General features: G+C 46.7%; 1 protein-coding gene across 5 annotated transcripts in view; it reads right to left on the reverse strand.

Moving 5' to 3' along the window:
* Nucleotides 1-324: 324 nt before the first annotated feature.
* FUBP3 (far upstream element binding protein 3) overlaps nt 325-19,900 on the reverse strand; it is a 39,085-nt gene continuing 19,509 nt past the window's right edge. For 4 of the 5 annotated variants that reach the window (XM_051807813.1, XM_051807812.1, XM_051807811.1 and 1 more), the window contains 12 exons: nt 18,753-18,915; nt 17,758-17,856; nt 15,684-15,788; nt 15,188-15,290; nt 14,413-14,513; nt 13,241-13,382; nt 8,537-8,697; nt 7,807-7,880; nt 7,218-7,294; nt 3,521-3,592; nt 2,705-2,832; nt 325-1,717 (listed from right to left, as the gene is read on the reverse strand). In XM_051807813.1, coding sequence (XP_051663773.1) covers nt 1,709-1,717; nt 2,705-2,832; nt 3,521-3,592; nt 7,218-7,294; nt 7,807-7,880; nt 8,537-8,697; nt 13,241-13,382; nt 14,413-14,513; nt 15,188-15,290; nt 15,684-15,788; nt 17,758-17,856; nt 18,753-18,915 — 1,234 coding nt within the window. In that variant the 3' untranslated portion in view covers nt 325-1,708. The remainder of the gene's footprint in view (nt 1,718-2,704; nt 2,833-3,520; nt 3,593-7,217; nt 7,295-7,806; nt 7,881-8,536; nt 8,698-13,240; nt 13,383-14,412; nt 14,514-15,187; nt 15,291-15,683; nt 15,789-17,757; nt 17,857-18,752; nt 18,916-19,900) is intronic. The other variant, XM_051807814.1, reaches the window with a different exon arrangement.

Below are 19,900 nucleotides of genomic sequence, written 5' to 3' on the forward strand. Positions count from 1 at the left end.
AGAGCAACAAGTTGAGAGTATTAAAACCAGGGGCTGCCACCTCCTCGACAAGCAGTAAAACCTTCACAGGGCTGTAGGAAACCTCCCGGTATTAAAACGGATCCTTCTGGCCCAGACAGCGACAATTACAGCAAATTCCACGGAAATCCTCGGTGGCACAGTGCCAAGAGAGACCTGAAGTGACATTAACAGAGTTTCACTAGAATTAAGGCTGGTGCTGACCTCACTGATCACCCCAAACTCCCCGGGACGCGGCGCAAGGAGCCGGAGCCTGTGGAGTGCCGGGACCGCGGAGAGGGAACAACGGAGTCCAAACAGACGGGAAATACTTCACCCACAAGACACCTTGTGGAAATTTTATTATATAGTGTAAAATGCAACTGTCAGTCAAATAAAAAGAACACTTTTTTTTTTTTTAAACACCATGCTCGACATTATCCAATCGCGGTTCTTTATAGTTAGACATTTCAAGCATAAGGAAAAAAATAAGGAAAGAACCCAAGAACAGTAAATTCAGTACATTTAAAAACGGAATGTCCCGCAGGGCAATTAAAAATGCAAGAAAAAATAGCTTCAATTCCGTTTTTCCTTTAAAAATACACTGTTATCTGTACAAGAAACACTACAAGTAAACATCGGAAATCATATTATCCCTTTTATTAAATCAAAATTATTTAGCGCATACCGTGGTTAATACTAGATTCATTTATTTCTCTAGGTAATTTGACAAATATTAGATAAGAAAATATTTAAAAGAAATGAAAAAGCAAAAAACACCTTGGAATTAAAAAATAGTTACTACCTTTTATATGGTTTTATGTTCCACAGTGTTTGTTAAAGGTACTAATAGCAGATTCATTTTAATATTAAAAATAACAGTATTTATATTTCTGAGAGCATAGAGGAAAGTTTTTTCTTTTTTTTTTTTTTTGTTTTCTTTTTTTTTTTTAAACAAGCTTGGAGGTCTTAGATACATAAATGCAACTAGCAATGGAGACATGAAAAAATGTATTGCTAAAAAAATTAACACGTTTTTATATTACCCCTTTAGACTCTAGAAATTATACAAACCCTACAAAATGCCCCCCCGCCCAGAACTTGCAAACAGTAACTGTCTCAATACAGAATTCATATCATTAATTACAATACATATCATAGTTCAGTTTTTTAAAAATGCAGTAAAATCAAAGACAGCCAAGATACAAGAAATTAGAAGTAAAACATTTAATGAATTTACATATTTAAGAATATTTAAATACTGTTTAAAATTTTTTTTTTCTTTTTGTTACATACCACACCTAAGACTTCCAAGCCACTCTTTCTGTGTCAACAGAAAAGATCGAAAATTAAAAGGAAAAAAAAAAAAACAAAAACACACAAAAAAACCCACATGTTGAAATGTCACAGCTCTGGGGTGCGTTTTGGTGCCTGCAAATTCTCTGGCTTCTCTCCAAAAAGAATCCCGGAGGTTTGTTTTTTTTTTTTTTTAATATAAATTTGGAAACAAAATTACCAGCATGTCCATAAGTTTAGTACATTACTAATTGTTCCTGATTCTTAGAAAAGTTCAGTATAGATTATCCTACAGCTAGTGTTTCACAAACAGAAAAGTCTTCATCAAAATGTTGCAAATCTAGAAACCTCTGTTACAAAAAGGTTTTCTTCCACAATGATTCCAAGAGAAAAAAATTGCCACGAGGACCTTGTTCTACTGCTCCTGGAAAGAGAGAGGGGAGGAAAGGAAAAGTTACTCAGTGGCAGCAAATTCCCAAAGCTGCCGAGCCCTCCTCCCCCGACACAGGTCTGTCCCCGCTCCAGCCGAGCGGGATACAGACCTCAAAGGATGCTCTGAGCCCCTACCAAAGCCCTCCTTCTCAGCATTCCTCTTACCAAACAAGATCCCTCTTTCTAGTGGGCCAGACTTAGAGGGGAATGAAGGGAACTCCCTTTTATCACCCACCGCTTCCAGGTCACACTTGCCCAGCGCCGGCGGCGACGCCGACAGCGGCACCGGCTCGCCCCGCTCGACCTCGGCAGTGCAGCTGCCTGGGGACGGGGCTGCCGCCGGCATCCACACCAACCCCTGCTCCCAGGAGCCAGAGTTAAACGTGGATCAGTGGGGAGAAGGGTCTGATCACTCTAAGGTGCTTGGCACAGAGTTTTTGCTTTATTGTTTGCTCCGCGAGCCTGGTGCTCGGGAAAGGCCCGTGGGATAAACCCCACGCAACCCTCCGGTGGGCTGAGTGACAGCTGAGGTGAGATTTGCCTTGAAAGCAGGTTAATTCAAATTATTTTTCAAGAGTTTTGGTCTCCCTTTCAGCACAGGGAGCTGGTGGGTGCACAGCTCTTGTCCCAGCACCACAAAAGGCAGAGCCTGCACACACGGTCCCGGGATGTGCCAGTGCTGTGCTACTCACCAGCCTGGCTCAGTCATTCCTTTAATTCCCCAAAGTCACACAACAGCCTGGGGGTCTCCCAGGAGAAAAAAAATAACCTCCCAGTCCTCTCCCAAAAAAATCCTCACCCTGTACAGGGAAACAAGACTCTGCCATTGAGACAACACTTCCAGGATCACTTCCTCAGCCACAAAATATCTCTGCTTCACCATGTGAACCCAAAGGAGAGTTCCCACACCAGGCCCAGGCCAACACACCCAATTCCCCAAGGGAAAGAGCAGTGGGGTTGAGGGAGGGTGAATACAGACCTGGCTGTGTGCCTGAGCCTGCCCTAGTGTCTGCCCGTAGTAGGCAGCCTGCTGTCGGTAATACTCTGCCCAAGCCATCGTGTAGTCCTGCTGGGAACTTGCCTGAGGAGCAGCACTGGCAGCGTGACCTGGAGGGAGAGATGGGAAGAGATGAGCAATTCTGTAAGTCCAAGCCCAGGGTTAGGATCTCCTTTTGTCAAGCTTAAAGAAGAGCCAGCCCCTTCCAGCTGCTGCAGACACCTGAGAGAGAGACACCGGCTCCGCTGCATGGGACGGCGGGACGGGCTCTGAGCTGGATCGGGAGGGACAAGCCAAGAGCAGGCACAAAGCACCCAGAGCGCTCCTGCAGCTGCAGGGACAGGCTGACAGCCTGCACCCGTCACCCTGGCCCAAAGCCTCCAGCAGCACAGTGTCCAAAGCAAGTCCAGAAGTCGGGATCATGCGCTCCGTGACGCAGTGGAACAAGCCAGGCCCATGTTTTTCCACGAGCTCTCCTACCCTCTCACAACCCAGCTCCAGCTCCCTGGATTTTGCCAGCATCAGCTTCCTGTGTGCTCTATGCTTCCCCCAGGCAGGCTGGCTGCAAGCAGGGCAGGAGGTCTGCTGGGGACCGTGGATAAGTGGGAGCAGCTCTCCCGAGGCACCACAGCGCGACCGAGAGCTTTCCGTGGGAGAACTACATGCACCATCACCAACAGGACAGGACCAAAGAGGGTCTGGAAGCCAATAATGGCAGGGATGGAGACGCAAGTCATCGGATTAGAGTTCTCTTTGTAACAAGAGCTGATTCATCTCCAATAAGCCTGTTTCACTCACTCTGTTTTTTGAAATACTCCTCCCATGCTTTGCTGTAATCGGGATGGCTGTTCTGCTGCTGGCTCTGTTGGCCTGTGCAAAGATGACAACAAGGGGGGCACATCAGTATGGAAGAGGTGACAGTTTCCAGCCAGTGACATCTACCTTTCCACTAGACAGGTCCTGGATCTATCACAGTTGCCCAGACTTGACACTTCAGCTTCCATTTTCCTATACTGTTGGGCATCTTCAGCTCAGGAAAGCCAAGGAAAAGTTCAAGTTCCTGGTTTCACCTCACCTGTGCCCTGCTAAAGGGCATGAAGCCAAGTCTCACCCTGCTGGGACCTGCTCAAGCCAAAGCACATGGCTGGGAGCTGCTCAGCTGCACACCAGCCACCCTGGGCTGTCAGGCCACTTGAAAAGAGGACAGGGATGGAGGGGAGACCCCTGACAGAGCTGAGACCTGTCACCTCCATGGAGCTGCCAAGGAAATGGCTGTATTTTGAGTCACCTCACTTGTTTTTCAGGGGCTGCATCCTTCACCCCCACTCTCCTCAGCGAAGCACAGCTGAAGGAGCCCCAGTGTGCCCACACGAGAGCCTTCAGCACACAGCCTGCCCCAGCACACAGCTCCAGGGCAGCCACACCACTCCTGCCTCCTTAGGGAGCTGAGAGCCCGGCACAAGGCACAGCCAGCACCACCTGCCCTCAGCACACACCCCACACACCACCCGGAGAGGGAGCCACAACAGCCCCAGCTGGCTCACAGCACTGTCTCCAGACTCCCACGCTGCTCCAAGGAAAGCAGTGCCACTGCCTGCTCACAAACCCTGGGCTCCACCTAGCACAGACTCCTCGCCTTTGAATCACCAAGACACCTTCAATCCAGCACACCTGAGTGCAGGGGAGAGCCCAGCCTGGTGAGGCAGAGGCAGGATGCCCACACTGCCCTCAGTCCCATTGTGAGCACAGAGCCCTCGGCGAGACACGGCGAACAAACAGCCCTGAACAGCAAACACAGCATTTGGGAACTGCAGGGAGGCACAGGGAGAGCCAGTACGGACCCAGCCAGCAGGCAGGGACAGAGGACACGCGTGGAGCAGAGCTCTTCCCAGCCCATCCCACTGCAGGCTGGCCCCAGCCAGAGGGGGGGCTTTGAAGTGGGGGGAAGGGGGGAAATAATACACTGCAAGTGTGAAGTGGGTGGAGGGAACAGGGCAGCAGAGTCCTGTCCAGGGGCATAAAAGCGGGTTAAAAGACTTGACCAACGCTACAAGTCAGGACCTTTTCTGGCAGAGGTCAAGGCTGCCTCAACTGTCCACCTGCTAATGCCAACAAAGGACCTCCTTCAATGCCTTTTCTTCTTGGAGAATTACAGTCCGCAGCAGGCTGAAAGGACACGCAGCTAAATGCATTTCACAGCAAAATGTTTCCCCAGCCAGTTAATTTATTTAAGATGGGGGAAGTAATTAAAATCTAAATACATGTGTAGGGGGTGGGGGTCTGCCCCTCCTCCCACAAGGGGGGCACTCAAGGCTGTCCCCAGGACGCCGGCGCGGTGACAGGGCTAACAGAGCTGTGACACACAGGCTGCAGCACTCAGGGAAGGGACCCTTCACAGGACTGTTTTCGAATTAAAAAGTGCAAAAGCAGGTATTTACATAGTTTCTATTTAAAAGTTTCTATTATTTCTATAAGAACCCTCCCACGCCTTGGTGAGCTCCACCTTGCCTGCCTGGGCACCACTGTGCTCTGCAGCAGAGGAAAGTGGTGAAGGCTGCTTAAAGCATTACTGTGTGTGCCCTCTCTCCTTACCCAGGCTGCCTTCAGCGTGCCTGGCTACAAACAGGAACAGGGAGCATCCTAAGCAGACATGGAACTCGAGAGCCATCATCATCCATCAGGTGCAATAGCAGAAATAAAATATCTGCCCCCAAAAGATGACATTGTGGGGCTAAACTCACACAGGGAAGGACAGTGGCAAGGCAGGATGCTCCACGGGTCTTGGGAGCCACTGGGCTATGAGCTGCACTATGGGTCATCAGGGGGCTCGAGGGGGCTGTGCTTCCTATACCAGGCTCCAAAGCCAGGAGGGGTGAGCTTGAGACATGACTGTAGCAGGAAGGGAGGTTTCTCTTTCCCCAGTGGTGGGTGGGCAGGATGAGGGGATGTTTCAGGGAGCGGAGAAAGGATTTAAGTGACTAAGGTGAGTTTCTAAAAGGCATCCTGCAAGGCAAAGAGCAATGCACATTCTGTAAGTATTTATTCAAAGGCTTTATGGGAAGATAAAAATTAGATTTTTTTGTAGAGCTTTCCCTGCTGCACTGACTGCTCTGCTTCCCAAAGCTCAGGGGAGTCCAGAGCTTTTGGAGGCGCAAAGGAAATGAGTGGAATAACATTATTTTGCTGTAAAACAAGCTAAGGAGAAAACACTCTTCTTCAGTACCATACTATTCCATTCCTGTACAGCAGAAAAGTCCATAGAAGCCCACCATTGCATTTTACTGTCAGAAAGCAGAACAACTACTGACCTCCAAGTCCCTGGAGCTCAAGAGAAAAGTCATGATTTTTTAGACTGTAATTGCTGAGGAGCAATTACTCATCCAGAGTTTAACACACACTTCCCATGTCCCATGTTTCAGAAGTGCACCAAGTTAACAATGCAGCACTGAGATTTCAAAATTCATACATTCACCATTTCATAAACATTCAAAGGTGGTTGGTGTCACAGGGAATCACAAGTGCAACTGCAGGCATTGCCCCTCCAACGATTCCTCTACCTCAGGCACCTCAAAGAGCAGGAATTTACACTGAAGTCGATAATCTACTTAACTGCTAAATCAGCCTTAAGACAGTGAAAAGCATCTGTCATCAAACCCCTTTAAAATTACCCCCTCCACACACACTTTTTGGTGCTTAGCTTTAGTTTCATGAGACCAGGCCTGTAAAAAAACCCGTATTTCTTGAAAAATTATGATTGTGTCTGTCGGACATTTCCACCACCACATGAGCTTTGAGATTAGCCAGCAGACATAAATCTGCTCTGTTTAGAACAATACATTCCTCTGGCAGTAGAGGACACAGGATGGTGCAGTTACAACATCACCACTAGCATTTACTGAATTATTATGAAAAGGGATACTTCCCTTCCAAACTGCTCCATTTTGACTAAGCAGGTTTTTAGGAAAAAATGACCAGTACAGGAGCCCTGCCTAACCTTTCTTCCACTTTCCCCATCTCCTTTCCATCAGTCTGGGAGTTGAACAGTGAGAAGAGATCATAAGGAGTAATTAAGAAAGAAAATAAGCAAGAACTGATAAGCTCAAGAACAAAGAGATGGGAGGGCTCAGCAGCAACACTGGGTGCCTGTCAGGGGGAAATGGGGTTGGCAAGTGTTTGCCTGGAGAATCCTGGGAGAACAGAGCCTGAGGCAGGAATGTTTTTGTTAGGAACAGACAGCAAGGACCAAGTTTCTACCCAAAGAGCAGAGAGAGGCAGTAAGCAGTTTAGCACACAAAAAGCACTGCAGTTTTCCACAGCCTTCAGCTCATCCTGAGCTCAAACACCACCACGTTTCTCCACACAACTCTTCTGCTCAGGAAATCATTTTGCTGCTTTCACACACGTGGTCTCGTGGGTGGACCTGCCTTTCACAGGCACGAAGCAGCAACTGCAAAGGAAACACCAACCCTTCTCCAGCCCAGGTCCTGGCACTTACTTGGGACTTGCTGTCCAGGCTGCTGCCACGTCTGGTAGGTACTGCCCCAGCCCTGCGTCATGAACGCCTGAGGACCACTGCAGAGGACAAAAAGCCATGCTCAAGTAGACAGTAAAATACTTACCAGGCCACAGACATGAAGCTGTCCACAGGAGAGAAGTTGTAACTCATAGTCAGCAGCTGCTGAGCAAACAGGTGAACATGGGAACAGAAGGAAAGGCTGTGCAGGTGTGAACTGCTATGTACTGCCTTGGTGTCAGTCTGTTCATGAAGCCAAGATGAAGATACATCACACTTGAACAGCATTCCTTGTGTTCCATGCAGTTCAGGCTTCTTCCCATGCTCTCACTGCACTAGAGACAGGAATTTTGGAGATGCCAATACCTACCTGGTTTATAATTTAATAGATGAAATTTTTCCTGTGGTCAGGCTTAAAGGATTGAGCTTGCTTGCTTATGCTTCTGAACGCTCAATCTATAGAAGGCTCTGCTACATCCCACCCCTTCAGGGCCCTCCAACCTTCTCCCAACACTTCCTGGCTCCCAGCCATCCCCTCCCAGCCCGTTGGTGATGAGATGCAGCAGCTTACTTTTGATGAGGTGTAGCGGGTGCTTGGCTGAACGGACTTTGACCAAATCCTCCAGGTCCACCCATGCTGGTACCCTGTCACAGAATCCACAAATATTTAATGCCAGCTCCAAGTACAGGGCGGAGGCAGCTATTATGAGTAGTAAGAAAGGAGAGAAGACAGCCTGGGACACGTGGATCCTGAGGCTGGTGTCAAGCCTTCTCCTCTCAAGCAATTCAGCATGAAGGTTGCTTTTCAGCTTTCCTATGCCCCAGTTCAGTATTTTCCATATTTTTTACCAAAGTAGTACTGCAGCCTGACATTATTAAGCTTCAATACCACAGCACTGCATTAAGTGTAAGATAAGTCATCCTGGATTTACTGGAGCAAGGAGTTGAATGTTTTGCTTTCAGGATGATGCTGCCAGGATTACGTCATTTTAACATAGCAACGCTGTTGTCTTCCCTTCAAAAACATCCTTTGGCTGCCTTCTCATACCTTATTATTGCTGTTCTTCCCTCTCATATAACTATATACTCTACCCATGATTATATCAACAGTCAGATCCTTCTGGGACCACAGCAAAACTCAGCCCAATGGATGCTGGAGGGCCATCGAGTTCAAGACAGCTGCTAACAGGCAAATGGTCTTGAAGCTGAATAATGTAAGCATGTATATTCAAGTCCAGGCCTACAGGTACCTAAACCACGTCTGGAAGAGACAGATGAAGACCAACAGAGATGGAACTTACACCAACTTTCTCATCTATGAGATGTCTAGCGAGCTCGATTTGCTGGGGAACCCCTCTGATTGTGAATATTCGTACGCCGGGGTCTGTGTTGGGAGGTGGGTTTCTCTGGAGCTCCACGTGGGCTCCCGACTGCTGATTTATGCTCTTGATGTTCTCACCACCTGAAGAAAAGAAAACCAAGACATAAGGAGGGATATCCTGCATCTCTTTCCACAAAACCATAGAGAAGTCAGGTTCTGGTGGTAAATTATGGTTTCAGCTGCCTTCTGTGTGCCTCAGGAGGTGGGCTGAGGATGGCAACAGCAAAAGAAACCACAGTACCTGGGCTCATGTTGCTCCTTTAACGTGCCACAAACATGACCTGCAGCCATGAGCTACTGCAAGTTTGGGTCATGGCATCATGGACAGTGCTGCTTTAAGAACACCCAGCCCCCCTGTGTGCACACATCCCAACAAGATGCAGCATGGCTGGGATACACTCTGACAAAACAGATGCAAAAACTGCACTGACTGAATTCTGGTGGTTTTGCACAGCTGTTGAAATCCTCCGTAAAAGAAGGTAACCTGCAACCAAAACATGCTGCTGCTTTCTTTTTTTATCGTCACTAAGGCAAAAAGCCACCAGCCACATACCTTGTAGCTGAACAAAGCTTAAGCTCTCTCCCAAACATGTGCTGTTTGATAGGTTATTGCCCTAAAGCAGCCTCTGCTTTCACCCTGCAGCTACACATCCCTCCACAACCACAGCAGCACAGGATTCCAGGCTGTCTCCTGCTATTTCAGAGTTAGCTGTGCATGCAGTGAACATGTCTGGTTCGTTTGCCATCTGGATACACAAGAGCACAGGAGTGCTTCCAGCAGGATGCAGCAGGGCCAGTCACAGTGGATCTGATTTCCTCAAGACCTGCTAGGTCCCGGTCTCTTCATGAAATTTGCTTAACAAAAGCCTCAGCCAATGTTACAATGGTTCAATTCTTCTTTTGGAAGCTCACACAACTTACAGAGCAGCTCCACTCAACTGAAGAAATTAAAGGGTGCAGGGAAGGAAGAAGTTTTAAAATTTTTAAAATCACAAACCAAAAAGTCATCAGCCCAAAGGACAAACAGCAAGCAGAATAGAGAGCAAAGGAAACTCACCAGAGATTTGTGTCTGGTTTTAATTAAAAAGAGTCTTCAAAAATAATCTCCTCAATTTTGCTCACATTTCCATCTCTATACATCCAGCACAACTTCAAAACAAACTGTGGATGTTGCAGACACTTGTTCATTTCATTGTAATGGACTCGTGACCTTTTTAACATTTTAAAGCCTTCTCAGGGAAGGGAGGAGGAAAAGTTGCCAAAGGGCAATTAACTCTTTCTAAATGAATTTTTGAAGATGCATTTAACAAAAGATAGTCGTGTCACATCCCTGGGCAGACAACAGGGATTGTACTGTGCAGCCAAAAGCCAACCCACTTACTTTCAGTCAAGCATGGGAAAGGGGGAAGATGAAGTTTCAAAACCAAGAAGGTTTTTTTTTTTTCATGTAATGCTTTTGTCTGATGCAGACTTGTTTGAAGCTCTGTTTTTTACATATTGAGGTGAGATCTGAATCAACAGCCATTTCATCTGCTTAATGAAAACAGAGGACCCTTTCAGGCAACACAGTTTGAAGGAGTGGCAGAACTTCTTTACTGGGCGACCGAGGGACAACCAGGGCTTGCTACTTCCACTGCAGACCACTTTCTCCTTCCAAAAGGGGATTAGAAACTGAAGCACTCTTAAGCTGGAAGCAAGGGGTAATACAGATTTTAAATCACTGCTCCATTCAGCACCAAGTCCGTGGTTGTTGGGACTGTTTCCACAGCAGGTCTCTCCTAGACCATAACACAGGCTCAAGTTTGCTGCCGCTCCACGAGGGAGGCTGCAAGTTCCTATTCTCATACCAGGACCTGGTGCCCTTGTCCTCCTTACCCTCCTACAATGCCAAAGCGCTCCCTCCCATCCAAGCCATCCCAACCCAGCCTCCAGAGCATGCAAATGGAGTGACGCAGCCCCCGTGATGCTGCCGGGTGCCGGAAGGAGCTGATCCTCCCCACGGCGAGGTGACCCGCTCGGCACATGGTGGCTGTCTATAGGGCATTCATCCCGCTCCATTCTTCCACCTGATGGGGGGCAGGAGGGATCCAGGAGCGGCCTCCCGGCTGGACGTGAAATCGTAAAGCAATTAATCAAACCTGCTCAAAGCCGGGCTGACAAGCGCCGGGCCGGCCGCCGTATCTGTCAGGATCGCCGTATTTATCATGGAAATCCAGGGGGGCCCAGGGAGGGCGGCTTCCAAGCACCACCAAAACACAGACAGCGCTTGACATGTGTATGACGTTTGCCTCCACCCTTCCTCGGGGCCTTTGGAAGGGAAAAGCTGCACCTACCCACCCTCTAGAGGAAAAAGCCAGGCACAGGATCCACGGGGAGCCCTGTCGGCTCCTGAAGGCTCACGCTCCCAAGCTGAGAAGTGATGGCCATAGGAAAAGGGCCCTAGACCTTCTACCACATGTGTTGCAGAAACTGAGATGAGAAACTTCCCCATCTCCCTCTTTTCCCTGTCTCAAGTGGTCACAGGGAGCTGGAAGCACAGCAGCAGTTACGTGGCCACATCACATACACCACACTGGGGGCCTGGGGCACCCATGGCTTAGGTGCTGATCTGGAGGTCAAACTGATGGTCCAGAGGCCTCAGTCAGATTTTACAGAGAAGCTCAACAGTCCTGTCCTGTATCCTAGTGGGAAAAAAACACCCAAAAGCTGGAAACTGCTCAGAAACTATAAAGGAGAGCAAATGTTTTATAATTGGTCACTATTAAAAAAAAGACCCATTAAGATCCCCTCTGCCCTGCACAGGAAGCAACAAGAACTGGCTGTCTTGCATCAATGTATGGAGAGTGTAGCACATCCATGCCGATCCAGGCCCCAAAAGGCAACACTACAGCCATCACTCACTTGACAAAAGTGAAGGCTGCAGCAGCCTAAGAGCATAGGCACTGTGAGAACACCGATTACAAGGTGGTATTACAATGCTACAAGCACTCAAATCACCATACAACTAGTAATTAGTCACTCCAGAAAGCTTCTGATCTGGCCGGGTAAGAATCCCTATTTTGCTGTTGTGGAAACAAAGGTAAAAAGCCACCCTTCACCCCCCAGTGAGGCTGTGCCAGGCCCTGCACTTGAATGGTAGGACGTTCTCTCCACTACCTGCATTTATCTTTTCAGCACGCAGTGCTCTCTGTAGTCACAAATGCTCCACTTCAGTGCACTGCAGAACAACAAGTGACCTTTTCTGATCCTTTATTAAGGATGACTAATGGATACAGCAATAAAGTTTCATTATAATTTGCTTTTTCCGTACATATAAGTCTCACTCATGGGCTTAAAATTTGCTTTGCTTGATCTTTCGCCCAACTGGCCTGTTCAGTGAGGACAAGCACAATCACCCTGCAATTTCTGCATAATGGGGAAAGCAGGTGGGTTTTCATATTGGAAAAAGTGTTCAGGTTTTGTGGTACAGAACAACATCTGAAAACAATTGCAGATACGTGGCTGACCTGCCCATGTCCCTTGTCATCCAACAAGGCAGGAGCTCAGGGTGCTGTGGGGCCAGACACATGGCAGGGAACAGCAGTGATGTGCAGCAGGGGAAAGAGGCCACACCACATCTCATCACAAGCTCAGTCCTGCCCAGAAAACTCCAAGCCACTGAAACATGTCACAATGCCCTCAGATCTCTGCCTCCTTTCCCGGTGTAGCTTGTCTATTCCTATTCTATTTGCTGAGGCTAAAAGCCAACTGTGATTACCTAAATACCAGTTAAGGCACATATCATTCTTTCTGAAATAAGCAGATAGAACAATTAAATACACCTCCTTTGATAGGTCAGTGCATTAGCTCAGACACATCACAACAGCTCAGAGCAACAGAGCTCTTCTACTCCTGACTCTACCCTAAGTACTGCTCCATGTGTAGCTCCTGCTCTGGGACAAACAGAGTGCTGCTGCTGCTGCTCAGTATCATAACCATCGTGGGGTTGTCCTGGTCCTTGAGAGGAAGGTCTGATGACTCCTCCTCCATCTCCTCAGCATGAAAAGATCCAATGGCTAAGGCAGCCAAGGGGCCTCCATGGCAGTGAACATGCTCCCAAGGTGCACCAGGTCAGGTGCCAGCCCAGATGCAGACAAGACAAATCCTGCTACTTCACTTTATTCATCACCCACTTCAGGTATGTGGCTGGAAGCAGCTACTGTTATTACCACACTCAGAGACCTTCCATTTCATCACACAGCACTCAGAAATCCAGCATGATGAAATGACTGCTCTGCTTGTCCCTGATAAACTGTCCTTTAAACGAATTCTATATAAAAAGAATCCACAAATGAACCTGCCTTTTCTCAGCCAGCTGCTTGTTATAACAAGCTTATTTGACAGCTCTGCATGAAGAGCCTCTCTTACAGCTTGTGAACAAGGGCCTGGAGAGTACAATTATGAGTGAGAGCACCACAAAGAAAACAACCACGAGCGGTTATAGCTTATTCCTATGCTGCATTCACCGGCCACTAAATACCTACAATTACAGAAAACTCCAAAGCTTCACTGTCAGGCAGCAAGAACGTGACCATCCTGAGAGGGAACGATTGCAAGCTCTGGTATCTGGAGTCACCAAACCCACCTTTGCCTATAACAAGCCCACACTTGTCAGCTGGCACCGTGTAGGTGATTTCCTGCATGCCCCCGGGTGTTCCGACGCTCCAGTCCCCACGGCCACGGCCTCTTCCTCGGGCAACAGCCAAGCTTCCAAAGCCATCTCGTTCCTTCCAAGGCAAAACATGTGTATCAGTGTTTTTTTTTTTTTTTTTTGCTGGCCCCAGTGCACATTAGAAAACAAAATAAAGCAAGGTAAGTTAAACTGGCTGATAATCAATGGCGCTGGATTAAGATATTCTTGGACAGCAGTTTCACACTGAAGGTTTTGAAGCACTTTAAAGAAATGCCAAGTAATGTAGGTTACAGTTGCCTTCCTGACTCAGGAAGATATTTATATTTTTAAATGCATGCCTATATATCTTCTGAAATAAACCTATAAATAAGCATCAACTACTAAAGGTCTTTTAGTCTGTGATGGGGGCTCTCTTTAAAGCAAACAATAGATCTTGGCACAGACACACACAGGAGTTGCTTCCAAACCCTTTCAAGTGTCATCCTTTAAAGAACTGCTGGAATTAGTCAGCTGAAACTCACATTTTCCAGAACTTCCAGAGGAGGCTTTTAAGTTCAAAGACACGTAAAGGACGTACCTATTTTGGGTAACTGATTTCTCCAAAATCAAAAAGCCATGGGCAGTCAGAGGTTATCATAGTAGACCTCATAACTTAAGTGGATTATTAAAAAAATTAATAAAATCAAGCATTCAAACCAGATCCTGGGCAAGAAGAGTTATCAAGATGGACAAATTATGGACCTTGATGGACAAATTATGTTCAGGTACCTGATATGGCCTAAAGTCTTAGTTTCTTACAATGCAAAAGGGAATATACAACCTCCTTCATGAGTCTGCCCTACCACTTCACCCACCTTTGTACTTCTTGCTCTTGGGCAATGCAATATGTTGCTGTGCCTTAGAGCACAGTGTCTCAATACCTGAACATTTATCACCCTCCTGTGCCCTCCCACCAGACCAGAGGGCTGGAGTCTGAAGAGGAGGCACCACTGAGTGCTGGCAATGCTCTGCTGTCTGAGCAGAGCCTCCAGTCACTGTCTGATGTGACTCCACTCCACCAGGTCACCATTTCCAAATAACTTAAGTTCCCATATGTTCCCACAGAAGCTCTTTCCCAAACTCACCTGTGCTGTGAGGATGAGCTCATTGATGATGTGGGCTGCGTGTTGACACCTGTCAGGAAGCCCCATGACCTGTGCAACTCTTTCAGAGCTAATCCCATCATCTGTGAAGAGAGGTGGCAAAGACCAAATTAAAAGGAGAAAACATCTACTCGCCAACACAAGCTTCCTTCCAGCACCACCACTGCTGGCAGCATTTTCACACAACAGAACTATCCCAGGAGCTACTGCTTCCCTCCACCTTCAGCCCCTCTTCCCTGGACTGAAAGAAGACAAAACCCAGCCCACACTGCAGAGGGAACAACACTCAAAAGAAAACACACTTTCAAATGTCAAAAAGCCATGAAAGAGATTGATATAATTTTAAGAGGACAAAAGGCAGCTTTGATAGGTGATCAGACAGCCAAGGACCCAGAGAAAGTTACTCAGAATTAATCAACTCCTGATCCCCAAAGGCTTTAATGTCCTGAAGGAGAATTCTTTAACAGGAAATAAAAGATTTTTGTTATTGTTATTTTGTTTATCCATACAGTTACCACTCAAGACATGACTGTTGTGACAGCTAATGTTTGCAAATGAGCTGTATATAATCTTACTCTCTGAAAACCAGAAGTGCATGAGGAGGCAGCACATCATATTTAAATGGGTTTCAGAAAGAGAACAATGCACCTGTAAATGAGGAAAGCCTAAGCTGCTGGAACCTCAGCTCAGATTCACTTTAGCAATCCCAAAGTGGAACACTGGTCAGAAAGTAACGGCTCTCCATCCTCACACAAACCTGGTTTAAATTGAATCCTAACTCCAGCATCATTCTGAATCTTTTTGATCATTTCTCCATTTCTTCCTATCACAATTCCAACAGCAAACCTGGGCACAGAGACCTGATGGGAAAGGCAAAGGAGTATGAAAGCTCAGAGAACTAGACTGAATGACTCTGATTTTACAAGGAGATGCTCTTTAACTTTGAGGACGGGCCATGTTAGGCAGCTCCAGGCTACAGAACTGCATTGCTAGAGAAAAAACAAACAGGTGGCCACAAATTCCTTCCCCACTAAACGAACTCTGCACTACAAGAATGCAGCTTAAAAAAAGAGACAATTAGAAAGGTGCCATCTGGGAGTCTGCAAGAACTCCTCCTCTTCGCGGCCAGACTCAATTCTTCTGGCAAAAGAACACAACGCATTTCAAAACAATGTTACATGTGCAGTTTGATGACTTCCACCCACTGCCCACCCCACAGGGAGGTTAGCAGAGTACTCGTGACGGAAACGTACCTCTATGCTGCCTCCTCCCATCCTAGCACTGAAATCATTGCGCACGCCTCGGAAGTCTGCCTGATCTTTCTCTCGGATGATCTCCAGTACCATTTCCCTCGCTTGCTACATGGGGAAAGAAGTTACAGTTAGCTTAAAATTGTCCTGCTTGCCCTCCTGGTGTTAGGGCCTCGACAGTGGCTCCAAGCACAGGGATCTCCACCTCCTTAACGGGAACAGCATTTTGATTTAGGGTTTCTTTTTACCACAGTCAGTGGAGATCTGTTCTTGATGGCATCTTCCACGTCTGACAAAACCTGCCGAGTGCATAAGGTGGCAGCTTGTTGTGTGCAATTGCTTCCTCCAGTCTTTCAAAAAGGCCCTTTGCCTTTCAAAGTATCTTCGATTTTTTGTTCTATTTTTAGATTAAAGGAAGTGAAGGCCCTTTCCTACTGGGTATCAATATAGTAAGGTAGAAGCTGAAGTAGCACAGCAGAGATCACGTCCACCAAGAGCCAGAGAGCACGTACCAAGGAGGCAGGTGGGCAGCAGTGAGCTTACTGTCTCAGTGAAAAGTTAAGCCCAAGTCTGCAGCAATCCAGCAAGATGTTTTCTGAGACAAGTGAATATTCTTCCTACCTACTGGGAGCCCTCAAGGCCATTCACAAGCCTGCATGTAGCCCAGCTAGTAAAAGGGTACCTTGGAAATAAGCCAAGAGTAGTCACCATTAAAAAAAAAAGGAAAAAAAAAGCCTACATGTCAAACCCAAGCCTTTGTTTCTCTTTATCATCAGTCAGGCTTTGACACCTGGGTTCTTTTTCCTAGCTTGAGGGACAGTGATGAATCTAACTCCTTAAATTTTTACATATTTTCCATGTTTCCAGGGTATATTTTACAGAAGGAAACAACAACATCAATTTCAGAGATGTCAAGACAGAAATAAGGGCGATGGAGGGATTTCATAGGGATTTGAGGGAGTTAAGAACCACTGTTGCAGTATCCACAGAATCCCACCAAACCCAAGGATTCACCCTGCTTCTTGAGTGCTTTCTAAGCATGCTCAACTTTAAGTGCCTCAAAGGTCTTCCAGGCTGTGCAGTCTCCATGTTTCCTTGGAGTGACATATAGCACAGAAGATGTGACAAGAGCAAATCTTGCAAGGCAGAAGCCACCTGGGAAGTGGCAGCACTGAAAGTACGATTCGGTTAAAAGTAGCCAGACTGCCATTACACTCCTTTCTGCACAGCTATACCTCCACAGTAAGAATGTTGGGGGGGGAAAAGTATTAAATCTAAAAAAAGTATTAGATCCAATAAGATCTTTGAAAAATACAACCCAAACACACTGTCCCCGAGCAACATCAACTGTTGCAGCAATTTATGATTAGGGAGATCCTATGAAACAGAACTACTTTTATTGGAGACAGGAATGCTAAGCTAGATTTAAGTACTTAGCAAGGTATGAAAGGCACTTGCTGAGAAGTGAAACCATGGCTGAGAAGTTTAGCCATGGTTCAACTTTAATGCTTTAATTCAAGTGCTCCCATCAGGCTGCAATCCTCCAGTCTCTGGCTGATCGTGGGTTTTAGTTTGAACCGCAGGTATGTCCAGGTCTGTAGAACCCTGACACAAGCACACTGAGGTACCAATATTAAGCAAACCCCTTGGTTTCAGGAGTTGTTTTGGGATAGTTTCTTTTAATTACCTGCGTCAATTGGCTGTCTGAGAGTTTTGTGGAAAGTCCACTGTCTCAAACGTGTGATTTAGTCACTCACTAAGAACCCATTTGCTCAAGTGACAGAGCTGGGATTTTTTTGCCACACAGACTGGAAAGCATTTCAAAGCTACTTTCTCCAAACCCTCTTCATCTCTACTCCTACCCACGTGTAATATTTATGTGGAATGACAGCTCCTAGGTTACGCTGTAAACAAGCTAGTCTGGTGTTTTAACTTGCTCTACTCAACCTTACAGAACAAAACCAGCATGGATTATTACATTTACAGTTGGATTTGACTCCATCAGATGCTCACAAATACACTGAAGTTTAAATTTCTCCTCAGTTCTCTGGGGCAACTGCTCACTTGTGTTACATACCTGTACTTTAAATGCATCTCCAGTAATTCGGAGAGGTTTGTCTGCTCCAGTGGGCAAAGGACCATCCTGGATCATGATCATTTTCACCCCCGTTCGCTCCTGAAGAAAAAGCACAGAGCACTTTGCTAAGCAGAGCCCCTGAAAAAAAGGGACTAGATCTTGGTTACTCAACACTACGTAGGTGAAATCAGCACCTTTACAGAACGCTACTTTAGCTCTTCACGAGCAGTTATAGCACAAATTCAGTAACAGTCCTAGAGTGTGAAGGACTGCCAGAAAGTGTGCCACTCCCGAAGCTCTCAAATAGCTGAATCCTTGCAAGGAGAACCCCCTCTACCTTGACAGCTGATTTTCCAGCCCTTTCCAAAATCTGTAGCTGTCTGCATGTAACAGTTACTATGTGACCAGCCTCAAAACTGTATGACAGAGGTCTAACCAGGGCACTCAAAACCCCTACATTTTTTGACATAGATGCTTTTCTAAAACCCTTTACTCTTTAAAAACTTGTACCAGGTGGAGGAATAAAGAATGTCTAGGAACATAGTTTATACGTAACACAACACTTTTAATTAGAAAGGGGGTGGGATGAGGAAAAAAAAGATGACACACACCAGCTTTATCACAGATCAGCAACAACAGAGAAGCACAGCACTCTATGACAGCATGGCTGGCATTAAAAATACTGCAGAGCAGAGCAGACAGAGCCCTTCCTTGGCTACAAGGATCCCCTCCTGAACAGCACACACCAAGTGTTATCTACAGCACATGGGTTTCTGTCACAGTTCTGGCAAAACTCCACTACCTGCATAGCTGGGGCCACACCGATTTTGTTTGTAACACAAGATTGGATTTGAGTCCAGCTCTCTGAAGGCAGAAGAGTAGTCCCTGTTGGAGAAGGTTAGAGCATCTAAAGCTCTCCATTTCAGCCCGCTCCTGTCGATCTAGAGAAGCTGCAGTAGGGAAGAGGAGCCCTAAAGGAAATGCATCTTGCGCACCTGCAACTGTTTTATTGTTTCACCTCCTTTGCCGATGACTAGACCCACTTTGGATGCCGGGATCAAAATCTCCTGAACGGTACTGTTGCCATCAACATCGTTGTGAAAACCAGGTCCGTTCCGACAGCGATCTACAATCTGCCCCAGTAGCCGCTTTGCTTGTCTTTGGAAAAGAATCGAGGGAAACAACCATTAGACAACATTGTTCCACGTGACCAAGAGACCAGGAACCATCGGAATGGAAAGTGATTGGGGAGAGGAGAAGAAGTGAAAAGATGGAAGAAACCATAGTCAGCACAATGTTTGCCTTTTTTTTTTTTTTTTAAACTCTTTGATATCTGTTTTCCCCTATCATGATTACTTAATAAGCAGTTTGATTTTTGAAAGGGGAAGAGAGAAGAAAGAGCAGCAGCATGCTCTGACCTCTTAGGAAGTTAAGGACAATAGTTGGACTATAGCATTTGGGGTGCTTACTTTCAATGAAGATGCTTTAGCTTCTGAACTTTCCTAACACATACAGTATTTGGTAAAACTCAAATTCTGTTCTCCTCAGTCAAGACAAAACGTACACACTACTCTGATACTAACACAGCCCATGGATTAACCATTCTCTGATCAGTCCCAGGCAACTGCCTTGCTCTTCTCTGCCTGCTCTTACCAGCAGCACCAGAACACTGTCCTAACACAGCCTCTGCTCCAAGCAGTAGGTGCTGAAGCTACACCGCGAAGTGAGGCAAGGATACTGCAGCAGCCAGCAGTGAAAGACTGGGTTCTTCTACTCCTGGTGAGAAGAGACACACAAAGAAGCATTTGGGAGATTAAAGATCCCTCCACTAAAATATTTAGCATGTCAGAGGTAACTGACAGGGTTGCCCCTCATCTTGATGACTCCTATACCAACACATCCCATTCCTGCCCTTGTCCCAACACCCTTCACTGGTTCCCTGCTCATTCCAATGCAGCATCTTCCCCTCTCTCCACTTCACACCAAGCTGTGGCACCCTAAGAATGACTGTCTTCTCTCTGGGAATTTGAGGAAGCAGTACAAAGTCGCCCCTTCAAGCAGACATTCACCCAAGGCAGCTCAGGGGGTGGTGCTGAGGCTGCACACAGAGCAGAGCACCGCTTGCTCTCGTCTTTCTCACAAA

This window comes from Manacus candei, unplaced genomic scaffold, assembly GCF_025592945.1.
Source record: "Manacus candei isolate 608988 ecotype Guabito, Panama unplaced genomic scaffold, ASM2559294v1 h1tg000071l, whole genome shotgun sequence".
Classification (NCBI taxonomy): domain Eukaryota; kingdom Metazoa; phylum Chordata; class Aves; order Passeriformes; family Pipridae; genus Manacus; species Manacus candei.